We start from the raw sequence: 16994 nt of genomic DNA, 5'->3' as shown, positions 1-16994 counted from the left end.
CCCTGGGTCTGGATTTCCAGTCGGGTAAACAGACACATGGGGGCTTTGCGTGGGTAAAACACAAGTTCACAGCAAGGGCGGGCTGATCAACACCTACACGAGAGTGCATATTCTTATTTTCCATCTCCTTTTTCCTGCGCTACCTCACTTAGTTGAAGATTTCTTCCTAGAGATGACTAGTTCCCTGCCCAGCTATCGCAGACTTCACTCTGTGGTTGTAGACCCTGGAGGTCTAGTGTGACTCATTGTGCTTCTGTGGGGTCAATGTAAAGCTAGGCTTGGTAACACTGAGGAAGCAAAAAGAAAACTCACCGAGGACTGACTGGCTGGAACTAGGCAAGACACTGATACAAACCAGCTGAACACACAGAGAAGGACTGACTGGCTGGAACTAGGCAAGACACTGATACAAACCAGCTGAACACACAGAGAAGGACTGACTGGCTGGAACTAGGCAAGACACTGATACAAACCAGCTGAACACACAGAGAAGGACTGACTGGCTGGAACTAGGCAAGACACTGATACAAACCAGCTGAACACACAGAGAAGGACTGACTGGCTGGAACTAGGCAAGACACTGATACAAACCAGCTGAACACACAGAGAAGGACTGACTGGCTGGAACTAGGCAAGACACTGATACAAACCAGCTGAACACACAGAGAAGGACTGACTGGCTGGAACTAGGCAAGACACTGACACAAACCAGCTGAACACACAGAGAAGGACTGACTGGCTGGAACTAGGCAAGACACTGATATAAACCAGCTGAACACACAGAGAAGGACTGACTGGCTGGAACTAGGCAAGACACTGATACAAACCAGCTGAACACACAGAGAAGGACTGACTGGCTGGAACTAGGCAAGACGTGTGTTGTGAACAGTAGTTTCATTTTTTAATTTTCAGCACATACAGACAGAGAAACAGATAAATACAGAGACAAGTTATATTAACGGACTGACAGACAGATCTATAGATGGACAGGGCGGTTGGTTCATTGGAGTATTACACGGTGGAAATAATACAATCCCGTTTGGTGTAAAACAGAAAATAAATAAAAGGACAGTTCCGCCGATGACCGCCAGATGGCGCTCGCTCCTCATGTTTCTCCACTGCTTTGCGTGACTCAGAAATCTCAGGAGTTTTGATCCGCGCTTTTTGGGGGACTCGTCTGGAAAATAAAAAGGGTTTTTTTTTTTTCTTAAAGGAAACGGGAAGTGAAAACTTCAAAACTCTGAAATGATTTGAAGCTGCGTAGGTCAGCGTTTCTCCTCGCCTGATTCGACACCAAGCTGCAGGATTGACAGGGAGGGAAGAGTTAAACACAATCTTCAGTTCTTCAGCTGAGTCCAGCCTCCCTACCTACAGAAAGTGCACACGGAGAATGCGCAAGTGTTTGTGAGACTCGAATGGTTTGTTGTTTATTTTTGGTTATTATATACAGCAATACAATGGGAATAAACGGCTCAGTGAAAATGAGAACATGAAGCAGAACGGGCTCATATTGTGGGTGACACTTGTCTGTGCCAATATCAGCCATGGTAAGTTTTGAACTAAACAACTTTTTGAACATGTTGAAAGTTTACCCTAGTACAGGCTTGGCACTTGAATGTGATGTGATGTGAGTGTGCGTGCCTGTGTGTGTCTCATTGTGTGTGTGTGCGTGTGCGTGTTGCACATCTTGAAAGATCTGTGCAATGCTGTGATCCATGCTGTGCATTGTTTTACATGTACAGTATAAGGCTACTTTTGCAGCATTTTAATAAAAAAAAGACAGATGCTAACACCAATAGGATTCATACTGACACTAACAATGCAGCCGAGTCCGCTGCTGCCAGTAGCTGCACAAAACACATTCTTAAAATACCCCCATTGTGCTTTCTGTAAACAGTCAATGCAGTGAAGCAGCTCTCTTTCTCTAACAGTGAATGCAGTGAAGCAGCTCTCTTTCTCTAACAGTCAATGCAGTGAAGCAGCGCTCTTTCTCTAACAGTCAGTGCAGTAGAAGCAGCGCTCTTTCTCTAACAGTCAATGCAGTGAAGCAGCACTCTTTCTCTAACAGTCAATGCAGTGAAACAGCGCTCTTTCTCTAACAGTCAGTGCAGTAGAAGCAGCTCTCTTTCTCTAACAGTCAGTGCAGTAGAAGCAGTGCTCTTTCTCTAACAGTCAGTGCAGTGAAGCAGCGCTCTTTCTCTAACAGTCAGTGCAGTGAAGCAGCGCTCTTTCTCTAACAGTCAGTGCAGTGAAGCAGCGCTCTTTCTCTAACAGTCAGTGCAGTGAAGCAGCGCTCTTTCTCTAACAGTCAGTGCAGTGAAGCAGCGCTCTTTCTCTAACAGTCAGTGCAGTAGAAGCAGCGCTCTTTCTCTAACAGTCAGTGCAGTAGAAGCAGCGCTCTTTCTCTAACAGTCAATGCAGTAGAAGCAGCGCTCTTTCTCTAACAGTCAATGCAGTAGAAGCAGCGCTCTTTCTCTAACAGTCAATGCAGTGAAGCAGCGCTCTTTCTCTAACAGTCAGTGCAGTAGAAGCAGCGCTCTTTCTCTAACAGTCAGTGCAGTAGAAGCAGCGCTCTTTCTCTAGTGTTTTGGGGTTTCTTACTGCCAGTATATGATTTGTGCTGGTGGGAGACCCCCCAAAAGACTGCTGCTATTGGTTCTAACCTATACAACATGTGATTTGTAATGAAGTAGGACTTTTTTTATGATTTTTTGCTGATGCTTCTTCTACTGATGTGTCGATTTACAAACATGCCCTCCTTCTGTGTTACTGCAATAGGCTTCATGCAGTCTGTCCAGTGCAGTTTAGATACTGTGTAGCATCTTGCTGAAGTGATTTGGAAAGTACTGCTTAGCCTAGCCTACCACACTGGTATTGCTGCATCAGTACTTGTTTGATGAGGGCGGTGTGCTTATTTTAATATTATGTATGTGTTCATTTATTCATAAATATAATCCACCCGTTCAAAAATGCTTCAAAAAATGTGTTTCACATACTAGTGGTATTCAGCAAGTTATCACATGCACGGATTAGCAATTTACTATAATACTTGAATATATTTATACAGGGACAGAAACAAGACTCTTATTGCACAGCAGTTTGATCCATTCCAGGTTTTACTGTGAGCTTGATTAGCCACAGTGTAGAGATAACAAGCTCAGGTGCATGTAAACTAGCAAAACCAGGAATGGATCAAACTGCTATGCAACAGGAGTCTCATTGCTGTCCCTTATATATATATATATATATATATATATATATATATATATATATATATATATATATATATATATATATAAAGAGAGAGAGAGATGCATGTATGTATGTAGCATCCCTGTGATACAGAAGCGTTAAACATTGGCACAGAGACCCATCCTGTCTTGTGTGTTGTATTTGGTTTCCAGGCTATTCTATTTTTCTTTTGAAGAAAGTCGACACGTTCTTTCAGATCATTGGAGTCTGTTTGTTTGTTTGTTTGTTTGCATTCCGAGGTGTTGTTTAATAATGAGATGGGTGTTTACTTTACTGCCTTGTCATGCTACAGCGTACCCGGAGATCAGGCAGGCTGCTGTATGTTCATATGTGTTCTATGGCATTACAGGTAGGCGAGGGGTGTGCTTGATTCCAGTGTGCAACGTTTCTGAGCTCTGCATATATTTCATATTCTACGGCCGTGTGATTAACTTTCTTTGACTGCCACAAGTCAAAGGAGTCGGTTCTTGTGAGCGAGCCCTTCCCTGAAAACGTGCACACCGGCGTCCGAGCATGTGTCAACAACATCCAGGAACCCTTTTTGAATTTGGAAATGTTTCCCTCCCCTGCCGGGAAATTACAAATATATATTTTCCCAGGTTTGTTACGAGGCGTACGTCAGTACCCAGTATAACAGTAATAAGGTTATATTCATCTGTGAAAAAAAAGACATCGTTCCCATTAAAGCTTTAAAGTTCCCTCAGTTCAAACCCATTACTCTGCCCTTGTGCTCCCAGTTCCCCCAGTTCAAACCCATTACTCTGCACTTGTGCCTCCCAGTTCCCCCAGTTCAAACCCATTACTCTACCCTTGTGCTCCCAGTTCCCCCAGTTCAAACCCATTACTCTGCCCTTGTGCTCCCAGATCCCTCAGTTCAAACCCATTACTCTGCCTTTGTGCCTCCCAGTTCCCCCAGTTCAAACCCATTACTCTGCCCTTGTGCTCCCAGTTCCCCCAGTTCAAACCCATTACTCTGCCCTTGTGCCTCCCAGTTCCCCCAGTTCAAACCCATTACTCTGCCCTTGTGCTCCCAGTTCCCCCAGTTCAAACCCATTACTCTGCCCTTGTGCTCCCAGTTCCCCCAGTTCAAACCCATTACTATGCCCTTGTGCTCCCAGTTCCCCCAGTTTAAACCCATTACTCTGCCCTTGTGCTCCCAGTTCCCTCAGTTCAAACCCATTACTCTGCCTTTGTGCTCCCAGTTCCCCCAGTTCAAACCCATTACTCTGCCCTTGTGCTCCCAGTTCCCCCAGTTCAAACCCATTACTATGCCCTTGTGCCTCCCAGTTCCCCCAGTTCAAACCCATTACTCTGCCCTTGTGCTCCCAGTTCCCTCAGTTCAAACCCATTACTCTGCCTTTGTGCCTCCCAGTTCCCCCAGTTCAAACCCATTACTCTGCCCTTGTGCTCCCAGTTCCCTCAGTTCAAACCCATTACTCTGCCCTTGTGCCTCCCAGTTCCCCCAGTTTAAGCCCATTACTCTGCTCCCCAGTCCCCTCACTGGTCCTCTCTGGCTCCCAGTATCCCTCTTCTTGCCCTGATTAAATTCCCTTTGAGCAGTAATTAGCAGCGATGCGCCTGTGAGGGTCCCATTTTACAACCTGGCACGGAGACCCCATCAGCCAGAGACAGCAAAACTCAGCCTCACCCTCACCCAAGACACTGAGAAAGTTGAAAAGCCTGGGATTGAGTTTCCTACATTTCTTTCAGCATTTCTAGATTCACCACTATGGAATTTTTTTTTTTTTTTTTTAACCAGACTGTTAACTGTAGTTGATAGCCTGCATTTCCAGTTGCGAAAACTCTGCTGTTGGTTTCCTTGTTGCTGACGTGTCCTGTTTCTCTGTCTATCTGTTTGGATCAGGTCTGCGCTTCACACAGAGTCCCATGAACCTGACGGTAACCCACGGCAACCCAGCCAGGTTAGAGTGCTCCGTGGAGGGCAGCAGAGAGCTGGAAATCAGCTGGGAGAAGAATGGGAAGAAACTGTCCAGCATCGACCAGACTGACCTATCAGTGGATCAGAACCACTGGAAATCATTATACCAGTGAGAAGAGGGATGGGGGAGGGGTACAGGGGGTGGAGAGGAAGAGGAGAGAGAGGGAGGGAGGGAGGGGGGAAAGGGAAGAGTAGGGGGTAGAGTGAAACATTTCTGAGGTCAGTGTACTGAAGCCTCCCTGTGCTGTAGAACCAGTCTGTGTCAGGACTCTGTCTCCTCCCTCATGTTTGTCTCTCTATCCTCAGCATGAAGTCTGTCCAGCAGGCAGACGCTGGGATGTACGTCTGTGTGTCCGAGGCTACTGGAGTCACTGTGTCCTCCGAGCCAGCCTGGATCACTGTGGAAGGTAAAACACTCGCACTCAATACACAAGCTTCACTCACACTTACTCGATACACAAACCCTCACTTACTTGATACACAAGTTTCACTCGCACTCAGTAAACATTCACTCACTCACACTCACTCGATACACAGTCCCTCACTCACTCACTCGATACACAAGCTTTAAATCCTAGAATTCTATAGCTATTTCTAGAAAACTAAAGACTAGGCAGTTTTGGAAAAGAGACCTTTGCCTTCTAAAATAACACTTGTACTTTATCTTGTTGTCTCCCCTTTTGTCTCCCCCCCCCCCCCCCTCTCAGGTGTACCCCACTTTGTGACGGAACCCCAGGATGTCGCAGTGTTGCCCGGTGTGACCTTTAACCTCAGCTGTAGGGCTGTGGGGCCCCCCGATCCAGTGCAGCTGGTTTGGTGGCAGAGGGGGGTGCAGCTGGGGGGTCCACACCCCTCCCCCTACACCCTGACTGTCCCAGGTACAGCCTCCCAGTCCCTCTTAGATTTTGCTGTGTGCTGTGTGCACTCTGTGTTGTGTTGATGGGGCTTTGTGTTGTGTTGTGTTGTGTTAATGGGGCTCTGTGTTGTGTTGGTGGCACTCTGTTGATGGGGCTCTGTGTTGTGTTGTGTTGATGGGGCTCTGTGTTGTGTTGGTGGCACTCTGTTGTGTTGATGGGGCTCTGTGTTGTGTTGTGTTGATGGGGCTTTGTGTTGTGTTGTGTTGATGGGGCTCTGTGTTGTGTTGGTGGCACTCTGTGTTGTGTTGTGTTGATGGGGCTCTGTGTTTGTGTTGGTGGCAGTCTGTGTTGTGTTGATGGGGCTCTGTGTTGTGTTGATGGCACTTTGTTGTGTTGTGTTGATGGGGCTCTGTGTTGCGTTGTGTTGATTTTAGTGTGTTGTGCAATGTGTTTCAGGCTTGACGCAGAGCACTGAGTTCCACTGCGAAGCCAAGAATCAGAAAGGGGTGTCGACCTCTCGCACCGCCACTGTCCACATCAAGGGTGACTCTGCCTGGGGCACACAGACTCACTGGAAACACGTCTGCCTGGGGCACACAGACTCCCTGGAAACACGTCTGCCTGGGGCACACAGACTCACTGGAAACACGTCTGCCTGGGGCACACAGACTCGCTGGAAACACGTCTGCCTGTGGCACAGACTCGCTGGAAACACGTCTTCCTGGGGCACACAGACTCGCTGGAAACACGTCTGCCCTGCCTGGCCCTGCCTGACAAGCTGTGCTTTCATCTAGCATTGACCCTGTTATCCACTATGCTGTAGAGATAACGCATGACTTCTTTATTTTACTAAGGCCAAAAAAAAAAAAACGCTGATTTTTCTCATAAGTACACCTGCTTTCTCCCTCCGTGATGCATGCCTATTGGATATACAACCTGAATGAGGGATATTTTGAGCATACCCTGTAACAGACAGTGGAAATGCAGACTCAGTCCTGAACACAGCGTCTCTGCTGTTCTGTGTGGAGCAGGTGTAAAACCCAGCAGAGCTACAGAGCAGTTTTTCAGTTTTTTCTTGATAATGCGTGAGGATTGCAGGATTGACAGTGATGTTGTTGTTTGAGCTTCACTGCTGCTCCTCTCTGACTCACCCCGCAGCGCTGCCAGGCCCCCCCCAGGAGCTGCAGGTGACCCAGGTTCAAGAGGACAACGTCACCCTGTCCTGGAGACCAGGCCCTGATGGACACTCCCTGCTGAGAGACTGCACCATCCAGGTACACAGCGCCCTGCGTGTCTGTCTCGCAGTTATGCCTAACACACTTAACCTTGCCTGCCTGCCTGCCTGCCTGTCTCACAGGTACAACAAACACGCTGTCTGTCTGTCTGTTTGTCTCACCTTTAGCATCCAGGTACTAAACAGTGTGACCCTCCCTCCTTCCTTCTGTCTGTCTGTCTGAATACCTCTCTCTCCCCTCTCTCTCTCTCTCTCTCTCTCTCTCTCTCTCTCTCTCTCTCTCTCTCTCTCTCTCTGTCTCAGCAAGTATTGTCAAATATGCACTGCATGAACACAAAGGAACACACATGAAATAAGCAATTGTATTTGTGAGTCTAGCTAGTCTATTATGTGTCTCTGGCCCTGTGGCAGCGTCTGTCAGTGTCTCAATGCTCCCTCGCATTGGTCTTGCAATAATCATGGACACAGATAAACCCTTTAGCTCTGTACTGTGCTGCACTGTACTGGGTGTGTCTGTGTGTGTCAGTACAAGAGGTCAGTTCTTTAGTACCGTACTGGGTGTGCAGTGCTGTGTGTATGTTTAAGTGGGTGTCAGATAACCTGCCTAACAGTAACTGTAACCCTGCAATGTTTCTGTTCTGAGACTTCTTAATGCCTGGGTGCCATTCTGCTGCAGGCAGTACAAGTGGCAGTGTGTAGGTAGATGAATGTACAGGGCTGGCATGAGGTCACCTGGGGTATATTAACGCTAGCTGAGGTAGTGCTGCATTCTGCTACTGGCACACATGAAGCTGTGAGGAACACAGTGACTGTACTGATAAGTAGAAGGCACTGGTTATGATGCTGGGTTTTTCACATGGCTTCTGCTTTTATCTCAATAGACCCCACTGTTTTGTTTCTGTGCTGTCTGTCTGAGATCACAGTGATGTGTTTTCTGTTCGGAATCCCAACAGTTTGCAGAGAATTCTGGGAAGAGAGAGGAGCTGTTTGAGCGCCAGGTGTTGGTCCCGCCCCATGAGCAGACGATTGGAGGGCTGAAGTGCTTCTCAAACTACAGCACGCGAATCGTCTGCAGCAACGAGGTCGGCTCCTCCCCTTTCACTGACTGGGTCGACTTTGAAACGCTGGAGTCGGGTAAATCAACCAAGACAATGAGACAAATACAATGAATAGAGCATCCATCAGAGTTATTACTGTCAAACTAGCAGAGTCACACAGACAAACACACTGACTAGAGCATCCATCAGAGTTATTACTGTCAAACTAGCAGAGTCACACAGACAAACACACTGACTAGAGCATCCATCAGAGTTATTACTGTCAAACTAGCAGAGTCACACAGACAAACACACTGACTAGAGCATCCATCAGAGTTATTACTGTCAAACTAGCAGAGTCACACAGACAAACACACTGACTAGAGCATCCATCAGAGTTATTACTGTCAAACTATCAGAGTCACACAGACAAACACACTGACTAGAGCATCCATCAGAGTTATTACTGTCAAACTAGCAGAGTCACACAGACAAACACACTGACTAGAGCATCCATCAGAGTTATTACTGTCAAACTAGCAGAGTCACACAGACAAACACACTGACTAGAGCATCCATCAGAGTTATTACTGTCAAACTAGCAGAGTCACACAGACAAACACACTGACTAGAGCATCCATCAGAGTTATTACTGTCAAACTAGCAGAGTCACACAGACAAACACACTGACTAGAGCATCCATCAGAGTTATTACTGTCAAACTAGCAGAGTCACACAGACAAACACACTGACTAGAGCATCCATCAGAGTTATTACTGTCAAACTAGCAGAGTCACACAGACAAACACACTGACTAGAGCATCCATCAGAGTTATTACTGTCAAACTAGCAGAGTCACACAGACAAACACACTGACTAGAGCATCCATCAGAGTTATTACTGTCAAACTATCAGAGTCACACAGACAAACACACTGACTAGAGCATCCATCAGAGTTATTACTGTCAAACTAGCAGAGTCACACAGACAAACACACTGACTAGAGCATCCATCAGAGTTATTACTGTCAAACTAGCAGAGTCACACAGACAAACACACTGACTAGAGCATCCATCAGAGTTATTACTGTCAAACTAGCAGAGTCACACAGACAAACACACTGACTAGAGCATCCATCAGAGTTATTACTGTCAAACTATCAGAGTCACACAGACAAACACACTGACTAGAGCATCCATCAGAGTTATTACTGTCAAACTAGCAGAGTCACACAGACAAACACACTGACTAGAGCACCCATCAGAGTTATTACTGTCAAACTATCAGAGTCACACAGACAAACACACTGACTAGAGCATCCATCAGAGTTATTACTGTCAAACTAGCAGAGTCACACAGACAAACACACTGACTAGAGCATCCATCAGAGTTATTACTGTCAAACTAGCAGAGTCACACAGACAAACACACTGACTAGAGCATCCATCAGTTATTACTGTCAAACTAGCAGAGTCACACAGACAAACACACTGACTAGAGCATCCATCAGAGTTATTACTGTCAAACTAGCAGAGTCACACAGACAAACACACTGACTAGAGCATCCATCAGAGTTATTACTGTCAAACTAGCAGAGTCACACAGACAAACACACTGACTAGAGCATCCATCAGAGTTATTACTGTCAAACTAGCAGAGTCACACAGACAAACACACTGACTAGAGCATCCATCAGAGTTATTACTGTCAAACTAGCAGAGTCACACAGACAAACACACTGACTAGAGCATCCATCAGAGTTATTACTGTCAAACTAGCAGAGTCAGGGAGGGGGTGAAGGGGTGGAGGGGGGCTGAGGGGGCCGGGGTTGGGAGAGGTTGTGGATGCATGCTGAATCTGTCCTCATTAGCAGGTTTGTAAACTCTCGGCTCTGGATGCATGCCAGTGAATTCCTCCAGTTTCACTGTACAATGGGGATTTGTGTGTGTGTGTGTGTGTGTGAGAGAGAGAGAGAGTGTCCATCAGGAGCTTAGAGTCTAGTGACCACAACCATACCTAGCTACTGCATCTCCTGACCGAGGAAGAAAGTTACATACAGAACGTTTACATTTGCAGTTTATATTGTTCTAGTTTATATTTCCATTGTTCGGGTCTCGGAAGCCTGTGTTTCTGTCTCTCTGATGTGGTCTGCATGGTCTACAGGAGAGAATTGCCTTGAATCTTCTCATGGGCTGAACCTCCTATATAGACCTTTCAATTCCATTCAGGGGTTAATCCAATCAGCTGTTGATTTTATACAAATGTGCTTGATCAGTGGGACCCTATAAGATTGCAACATTGCTCTTCTGCTCCTCTGAATCTCTTTACTGGTCTTCAGCGATACATCTACACTACAGAGTCATGTCCCTCATTAAGTTATCATTTTGCACTTTTCCCATGGCAGCTGGCCAAGGGTTTTCTGTGCTCAGGGGTAGTCTGTGGTTGAGGGCTCTCTGTGTTTCTGTGTGCCCCAGTTATTGCTCCACATGACCCCCCTGTGTGTGTGTTTCTGTTCCTCAGCGCCGGGGCCGCACCCCTCAATTTCAGTCTGGAGGTGACGGGGGGCTCTCTGCTGCTGAGCTGGGGGGCTCCCTCTCAGGAGGAGCTGAACGGGGTGCTGCAGGAGTACAGGGTGGAGTGGGGCCGGCCTGGAGAGGAGAAGCAGGTGCATACAGGGGTACACCAGCTGTCTGTGTCACTGTGTGTCAGTCTGTGTCTGTGCTTTTAGATTTTATATATAAACCGGTGCAGTACGGCAAGTTAACAACATGGGACAGGACAGGTGTCTGTTTTTTGAACCTGTAACTACAGTTCTGTTCCAGTACTGTTGTGTGGCTCAGTTCTGCCTGTTTGGGCTCTGACTGTGCCTCTCTCTGTCGCCCCCTGCAGGACACCATGCTCCTCACACAGACCCATGTGAACCTCTCTCTCGCGGGAGGGCAGTTCTACAACTGCTCGTTCCATGTGAGTGCATGCAACTCTGCGGGCTGCGGGCCCTGGACCCAGACGCTGCTGTGGGACCCCAGGAGGGTGAGTGCGGTGGGGGGGGGGGGCAAGAGTCTGTTACATCTATAGTTACCCTTAAACACTCACCCCCTCTGCCTCTCCCTCTCTGTCCCTCGCCCCTCCCCTCCCCAGGTGTTTCTGTCACAGTGACGCGAGGTCGCCTGTGGGTGCTGCTGCTCGTGCGCAGGAACAAAGAGACGCAGTTTGGGTGAGAGAGCCTCCCCAGGCAGAGTCAGAGCTTGCAGTGCGCACTGTTTTAATGCTGTGTATTGTGTTGCTGTGTTGTAATGTTGTTGTTGTAATGTTGCTGTGTTTGCAGTGCAGTGTTTGAGCCGGTTCTCCCGGGTGCAGAGCCTGCAGTGTCCTACGGGGCGGCGCACTCCTTTAACAGGCAGGGGCCTGAGCCCAGCGACTCCACATGTGAGCACTGCCCTCCATTTCACTGGATTGTCCACCCTTCCTCTGCACTGTCCCATCTCAATGGGCAGCATTTGCACTAAACTGGTTTAAAGACATTGAAAAATATATTTGATGCTAGCTTTACACCTCCCCACCCCTCATGCTGTGCCATATGTTGTGTGGTTTTATAATAGTACCACACTAGGAAAAAAAAAGTCCTTTACCACACTGGTCTGTCCATCGCTATACTTCCACTGTGAATTCCCTCACCCTTTATTAGGGTTATTAATATTATTGTAACCTGGTCCTGCTGCCTCTCTGTCTCCCTCCAGTGGACTGCCTGGGTATCAGCAATGAGCTGAAGGAGAAGCTGCAGGACATGCTGATCCTGGAGAGATGGCTCTCTCTGGGGCGCCTGCTGGGCAAAGGTGAGGGCGGCTCCCAGCACGGACTGGGAGCACAGGGGCAATGTCCACAGAAGGACTGGGAGCATTAGCATCCCAATTCCTTTTTGTAATTTCTGACATAATGTCCTGAAGAACAGCTTATTGTTACGGAGTGATTTTGAAGTAATTTGTAAAGTAAATTCCTATAGCACGTGAGATTCCCAGTATATACATTCCTGTCTCACATTGCATTCCCAGTATAACCCCAGTATCTGTAACCTCAGTATCTCTACTCCCAGTGTGACCCAGTCTCTTTCTCCCAGTATGACCCCAGTACAATCCCAGTCTGACCCAGTCTCTTTCTCCCAGTATGAGCTCAGTATATCTCCAGTCTGACCCAGTCTCTTTCTCCCAGGCGAGTTTGGCTCAGTCCGTGAGGCCAGTCTGAAGAGAGAGAACGGCACTGTGAAGAGAGTCGCTGTCAAGGTGCTCCAGTGTGAGTATCAGCAATTAGTGTATGAGCTGCAGGGAGCAGGGAGCAGTGGAGTGGCCCTTAGTCTGGTGTGTGAGCCCTCTGCAGTGTGTGTGTGTGAGAGAGCCCTCTGCAGTGTGTGTGTGTGTGTGTGAGAGCCCTCTGCAGTGTGTGTGTGTGTGTGAGAGCCCTCTGCAGTGTGTGTGTGTGTGTGAGAGCCCTCTGCAGTGTGTGTGTGTGTGAGAGCCCTCTGTGTGTGTGGGTGTGTGTGACAGCACACTGCACACACACACACTGTGTGGGTGAGAGACACTCTGCAGTGTGTGTGTGTGTGTGTGTGTGTGAGAGCCCTCTGCAGTGTGTGTGTGTGTGTGTGAGAGCCCTCTGCAGTCACCACACACACTCGTGTCGGGGAGACGCTCACACCACACACACACAACTCTCGTGTGTGTGTGTGAGACCCTCTGCAGTGTGTGTGTGTGTGTGAGATGAGCCTGTGTGTGTGTGTGTGTGTGTGTGTGTGTGTGTGTGTGTGTGTGTGTGTGTGTGTGAGAGCCCTCTGCAGTGTGTGTGTGTGTGTGTGTGAGAGCCCTCTGCAGTGTGTGTGTGTGTGTGTGAGAGCCCTCTGCAGTGTGTGTGTGTGTGTGTGAGAGCCCTCTGCAGTGCCACACACACACACATCACTCTCTCGGTGAGACGTCACAAATGTGTGTGAGTTGTGTGTGTGTGTGTGTGTGTGTGTGTGTGCAGTGTGTGTGTGTGTGTGTGTGTGTGTGTGTGTGTGTGTGTGAGAGCCCTCTGCAGTGTGTGTGTGTGTGTAAGAGCCCTCTGGCAGTGTGTGTGTGTGTGTGTGTGTGTGTGAGAGCCCTCTGCAGTGTGTGTGTGTGTGTGTGTGTGTGTGTGTGTGTGTGTGTGTGTGTGTGTGTGTGAGAGCCCTCTGCAGTGTGTGTGTGTGTGAGAGAGCCCTCTGCAGTGTGTGTGTGTGTGTGTGTGAGAGCCCTCTGCAGTGTGTGTGTGTGTGTGTGTGTGTGAGAGCCTCTGCAGTGTGTGTGTGTGTGTGTGAGAGAGCCCTCTGCAGTGTGTGTGTGTGTGTGTGTGAGAGCCCTCTGCAGTGTGTGTGTGTGTGTGTGAGCCCTCTGCAGTGTGTGTGTGTGAGAGCCCTCTGCAGTGTGTGTGTGTGTGTGTGAGCCCTCTGCAGTGTGTGTGTGTGTGTGTGAGAGCCCTCTGCAGTGTGTGTGTGTGTGTGTGTGCCCTCTGCAGTGTGTGTGTGTGTGTGTGTGAGAGAGCCCTCTGCAGTGTGTGTGTGTGTGTGTGTGTGTGTGTGTGTGAGAGCCCTCTGCAGTGTGTGTGTGTGTGTGTGTGTGTGAGAGCCCTCTGCAGTGTGTGTGTGTGTGTGAGAGCCCTCTGCAGTGTATGTGTGTGTGAGACACACACACTCTCTCGGGAGAACGCAGTGTGTGTGTGTGTGTGTGTGTGTGAGAGAGCCCTCTGCAGTGTGTGTGTGTGAGAGAGCCCTCTGCAGTGTGTGTGTGTGTGTGTGTGTGTGAGAGCCCTCCGTGTGTGTCACACACACACACTCTCTCGGGAGACGTCACACACACACACTCTCTCGGGAGACGTCACACACACACTGTGTGTGTGTGAGAGAGCCCTCTGCAGTGTGTGTGTGTGTGTGAGAGAGCCCTCTGCAGTGTGTGTGTGTGTCTCCTAAGGGGTTGTCCTGTATTGTAATGTCGTGTCGTTGTGCACAGCGGATATGAACTCCTCCAGTGATATTGAGCAGTGTCTGAGGGAAGCAGCCTACATGAAGGACTTCGATCACCCCAACGTCATCAAGCTCATCGGTAAGACAGCAACCTGGCTCGTTCAGAACCCAGTTTAGTTTCCCCTCCATCACTGAGCCGCTTGCAGGTTTTCAGCCCACTGCTACAGGACCGGGCGTTCACAAGAGAACGAGTACAAAGCGCTGTGAGGGCTCTGCACTGCAACATGTTTTATTAAAGCTGCTTGCTGGACAAACACTAACCACCCCCCCTTACCCAGGAGTGAGTCTGCAGAGCAGCACCCCCCAGCACCTGCCCGTTCCCATGGTGATCCTGCCCTTCATGAAGCACGGAGACCTGCACCACTACCTGCTGATGTCACGCCTGGGCGACACCCCCTTCGTAAGTCTGTCTGGCGGCCCCCGCAGTATTTACCTTAGCGCAGGGAATCAAAACGTGAATGAAGCATGACAGTTGACTAACTGCTTCAGGAATGAAACGATTGCACGCTTGATATGAAATGGAATGTAAAGCCCTCTCCCGTGCCACATCGCCAGCTCCTCTCGTTACCCCGTCTCTCTCTCCCTGCACAGACCCTCCCTCTGCCCACGCTGGTTCAGTTCACGCTGGATATCGCTCGAGGGATGGACTACCTGAGCCACAAGAACCTCGCTGCACGCAACACTGCACAGACCCAACACAGAGCAACGTGGTGCAGACCATTACATAATTGGTGGGAGAGGTGGGGGAACACACAGCAGTTCACGTTATGCTCAGCTCCACTCCTTCAGAGCAACACAGAACTACATGGTGTAGTCTTACGCTTCAGTTCAATTGTAAAAATACTACTCTTTTTTCCTCGCCCATATTTCCCCCGCCACGTGTCGGACTCAGTGGTCGTTTGGTGTGACGATGTGGGAGATTGTGACGCTGGGACAGACCCCCTACCCCGGCGTGGAGAACTGTGAGATCTACGAGTACCTGCTGAAGGGAAACAGACTCAAACAGCCGCCCGGCTGCGTGGACAAGGTGTAAGTGAGGGGTAGGAGGGGAGAGGTGGTTGGAATTGGGGACGTGATGAAACAGATGTAGTTGTACTAACAATCTTTTCTCCTCCTCTCGTCCTTTCTCCCTCTCTCTCTTGCCCCTCTTCCTCTTTTCTCTCCCCCAACTCTTCCCTCCCTTTTCCCCTGTTCTCCATCTCTTCTCCCCTCCTCGGCTCTCTCCCACAGCTTTGAAATCATGCACAGCTGCTGGAACTCCAACCCCAAGGGCCGGCCCAGCTTCCAGAGCCTGATTGGCCAGCTGGAGGAGGTGTGGGCAGGGCTAGATTCCAAGAAGGAGCTGCTGTATGTGAACCTGGGGGAGGGGCCTGGGGAGGAGTCACGTGGGGGACAAGGGGCTGGGGGCGGTGCCGAAGGCGGTAGCGGTGTCCCATGGCAGAAGGGGCAGGGAGCGAGCTGTCTCAAAGACTTATTGGGGGCAGTCGCTGCCACTGGGGGGGACTACCGCTACATCATAGACCCCCGCGGCTCACTTGAGGACGATGGCCAATCAGGAACCAGGAGGGCCTGCCCACTGTTACAGGAAGCTGCAGAAAAGGAGGGGGAGGAAGAGGAGGATGAAGACACCGTCATCAACATGTGACCCGAGGAGACTGCCTTCCCTTTCAGACAGCTCTCTTCTCCGGTCGCTGGACTGTGCCTTGCAGGGATATAAGAAGTTCTGGCAGTACCACTGGAACTGGCCCACCCATGAGGAAATACACTGGTGCAGTATAAGCATTGCTTGTATTGGCGCTCTCTCTAGTTCAACAACAGCCAATCTGAATTTATATTGCAGTACTGTGTTCTCCTAGCACCCAATTTCAGCACTCTACCTCAGCTAGATGAGCCACAGCACGCCAGTCCTGGATGTACAGGAGATATGTTCATACCACAAGCACCGGGCTATCCAGCACGGGATGCATGTCTGTCATTCAGCACGGGATGCATGTCTGTCATTCAGCACGGGATGCATGTCTGTCAATCAGCACGGGATGCATGTCTGTCATTCAGCACGGGATGCATGTCTGTCATTCAGCACGGGATGCATGTCTGTCATTCAGCATGGGATCAGCTGTCATTCGGGATGCATGTCTGTCATTCAGCGCGGGATGCATGTCTGTCATTGCATGTCTGTCAGCGCGGGATGCATGTCTGTCATTCAGCGCGGGATGCATGTCTGTCATTCAGCGCGGGATGCATGTCTGTCATTCAGCGCGGGATGCATGTCTGTCATTCAGCGCGGGATGCATGTCTGTCATTCAGCGCGGGATGCATGTCTGTCATTCAGCGCGGGATGCATGTCTGTCATTCAGCATGTTCACAGAGACTTTGCTTCCATTCCAGAAATCATTTTAGATTTCTATTGCTGTTTGGAGAACAAGTTTAGTCAAGAAATGCCAGTTACCGATCTTAGGAGGATGTCCTCAGATAGCGTCCTTACTGAGGCATCCTCCTGCAGTGAATACAACCGGCCCACCACGAGCGATCATCCAGTATCCTCGATATGTATATATTTGTATCTATAGACACGTTGTTCATGACTGCACGTGGACACTGTGTTTGGGTTTAAACTTGCAGCACAGAGATGTCATTTACTGAACAT

At 49.1% G+C, this 16994-nt stretch overlaps 1 protein-coding gene across 1 annotated transcript; it reads left to right on the top strand.

Annotated features, from left to right (window-relative positions):
* Window positions 1–153: 153 nt before the first annotated feature.
* LOC121324299 (tyrosine-protein kinase receptor TYRO3-like) lies at window positions 154–16441 on the top strand. The gene is given in 18 exon segments (XM_041266009.1): window positions 154–1547; window positions 5117–5300; window positions 5498–5598; window positions 5899–6069; window positions 6505–6591; window positions 7207–7322; window positions 8236–8416; window positions 10794–10984; window positions 11209–11353; window positions 11458–11533; window positions 11645–11745; window positions 12057–12152; window positions 12526–12606; window positions 14334–14426; window positions 14626–14747; window positions 14939–15207; window positions 15209–15376; window positions 15578–16441. Coding segments are annotated over 18 exon segments (2655 nt in total). The 5' UTR covers window positions 154–1489; the 3' UTR covers window positions 15993–16441.
* Window positions 16442–16994: the final 553 nt, after the last annotated feature.

Source organism: Polyodon spathula, chromosome 12 (genome assembly GCF_017654505.1).
Source record: "Polyodon spathula isolate WHYD16114869_AA chromosome 12, ASM1765450v1, whole genome shotgun sequence".
In the NCBI taxonomy this organism is placed as follows: Eukaryota; Metazoa; Chordata; class Actinopteri; order Acipenseriformes; family Polyodontidae; genus Polyodon; species Polyodon spathula.
Note: the sequence above shows the minus strand (reverse complement) of the source record. Positions and strands in the feature narration are given on the sequence as shown.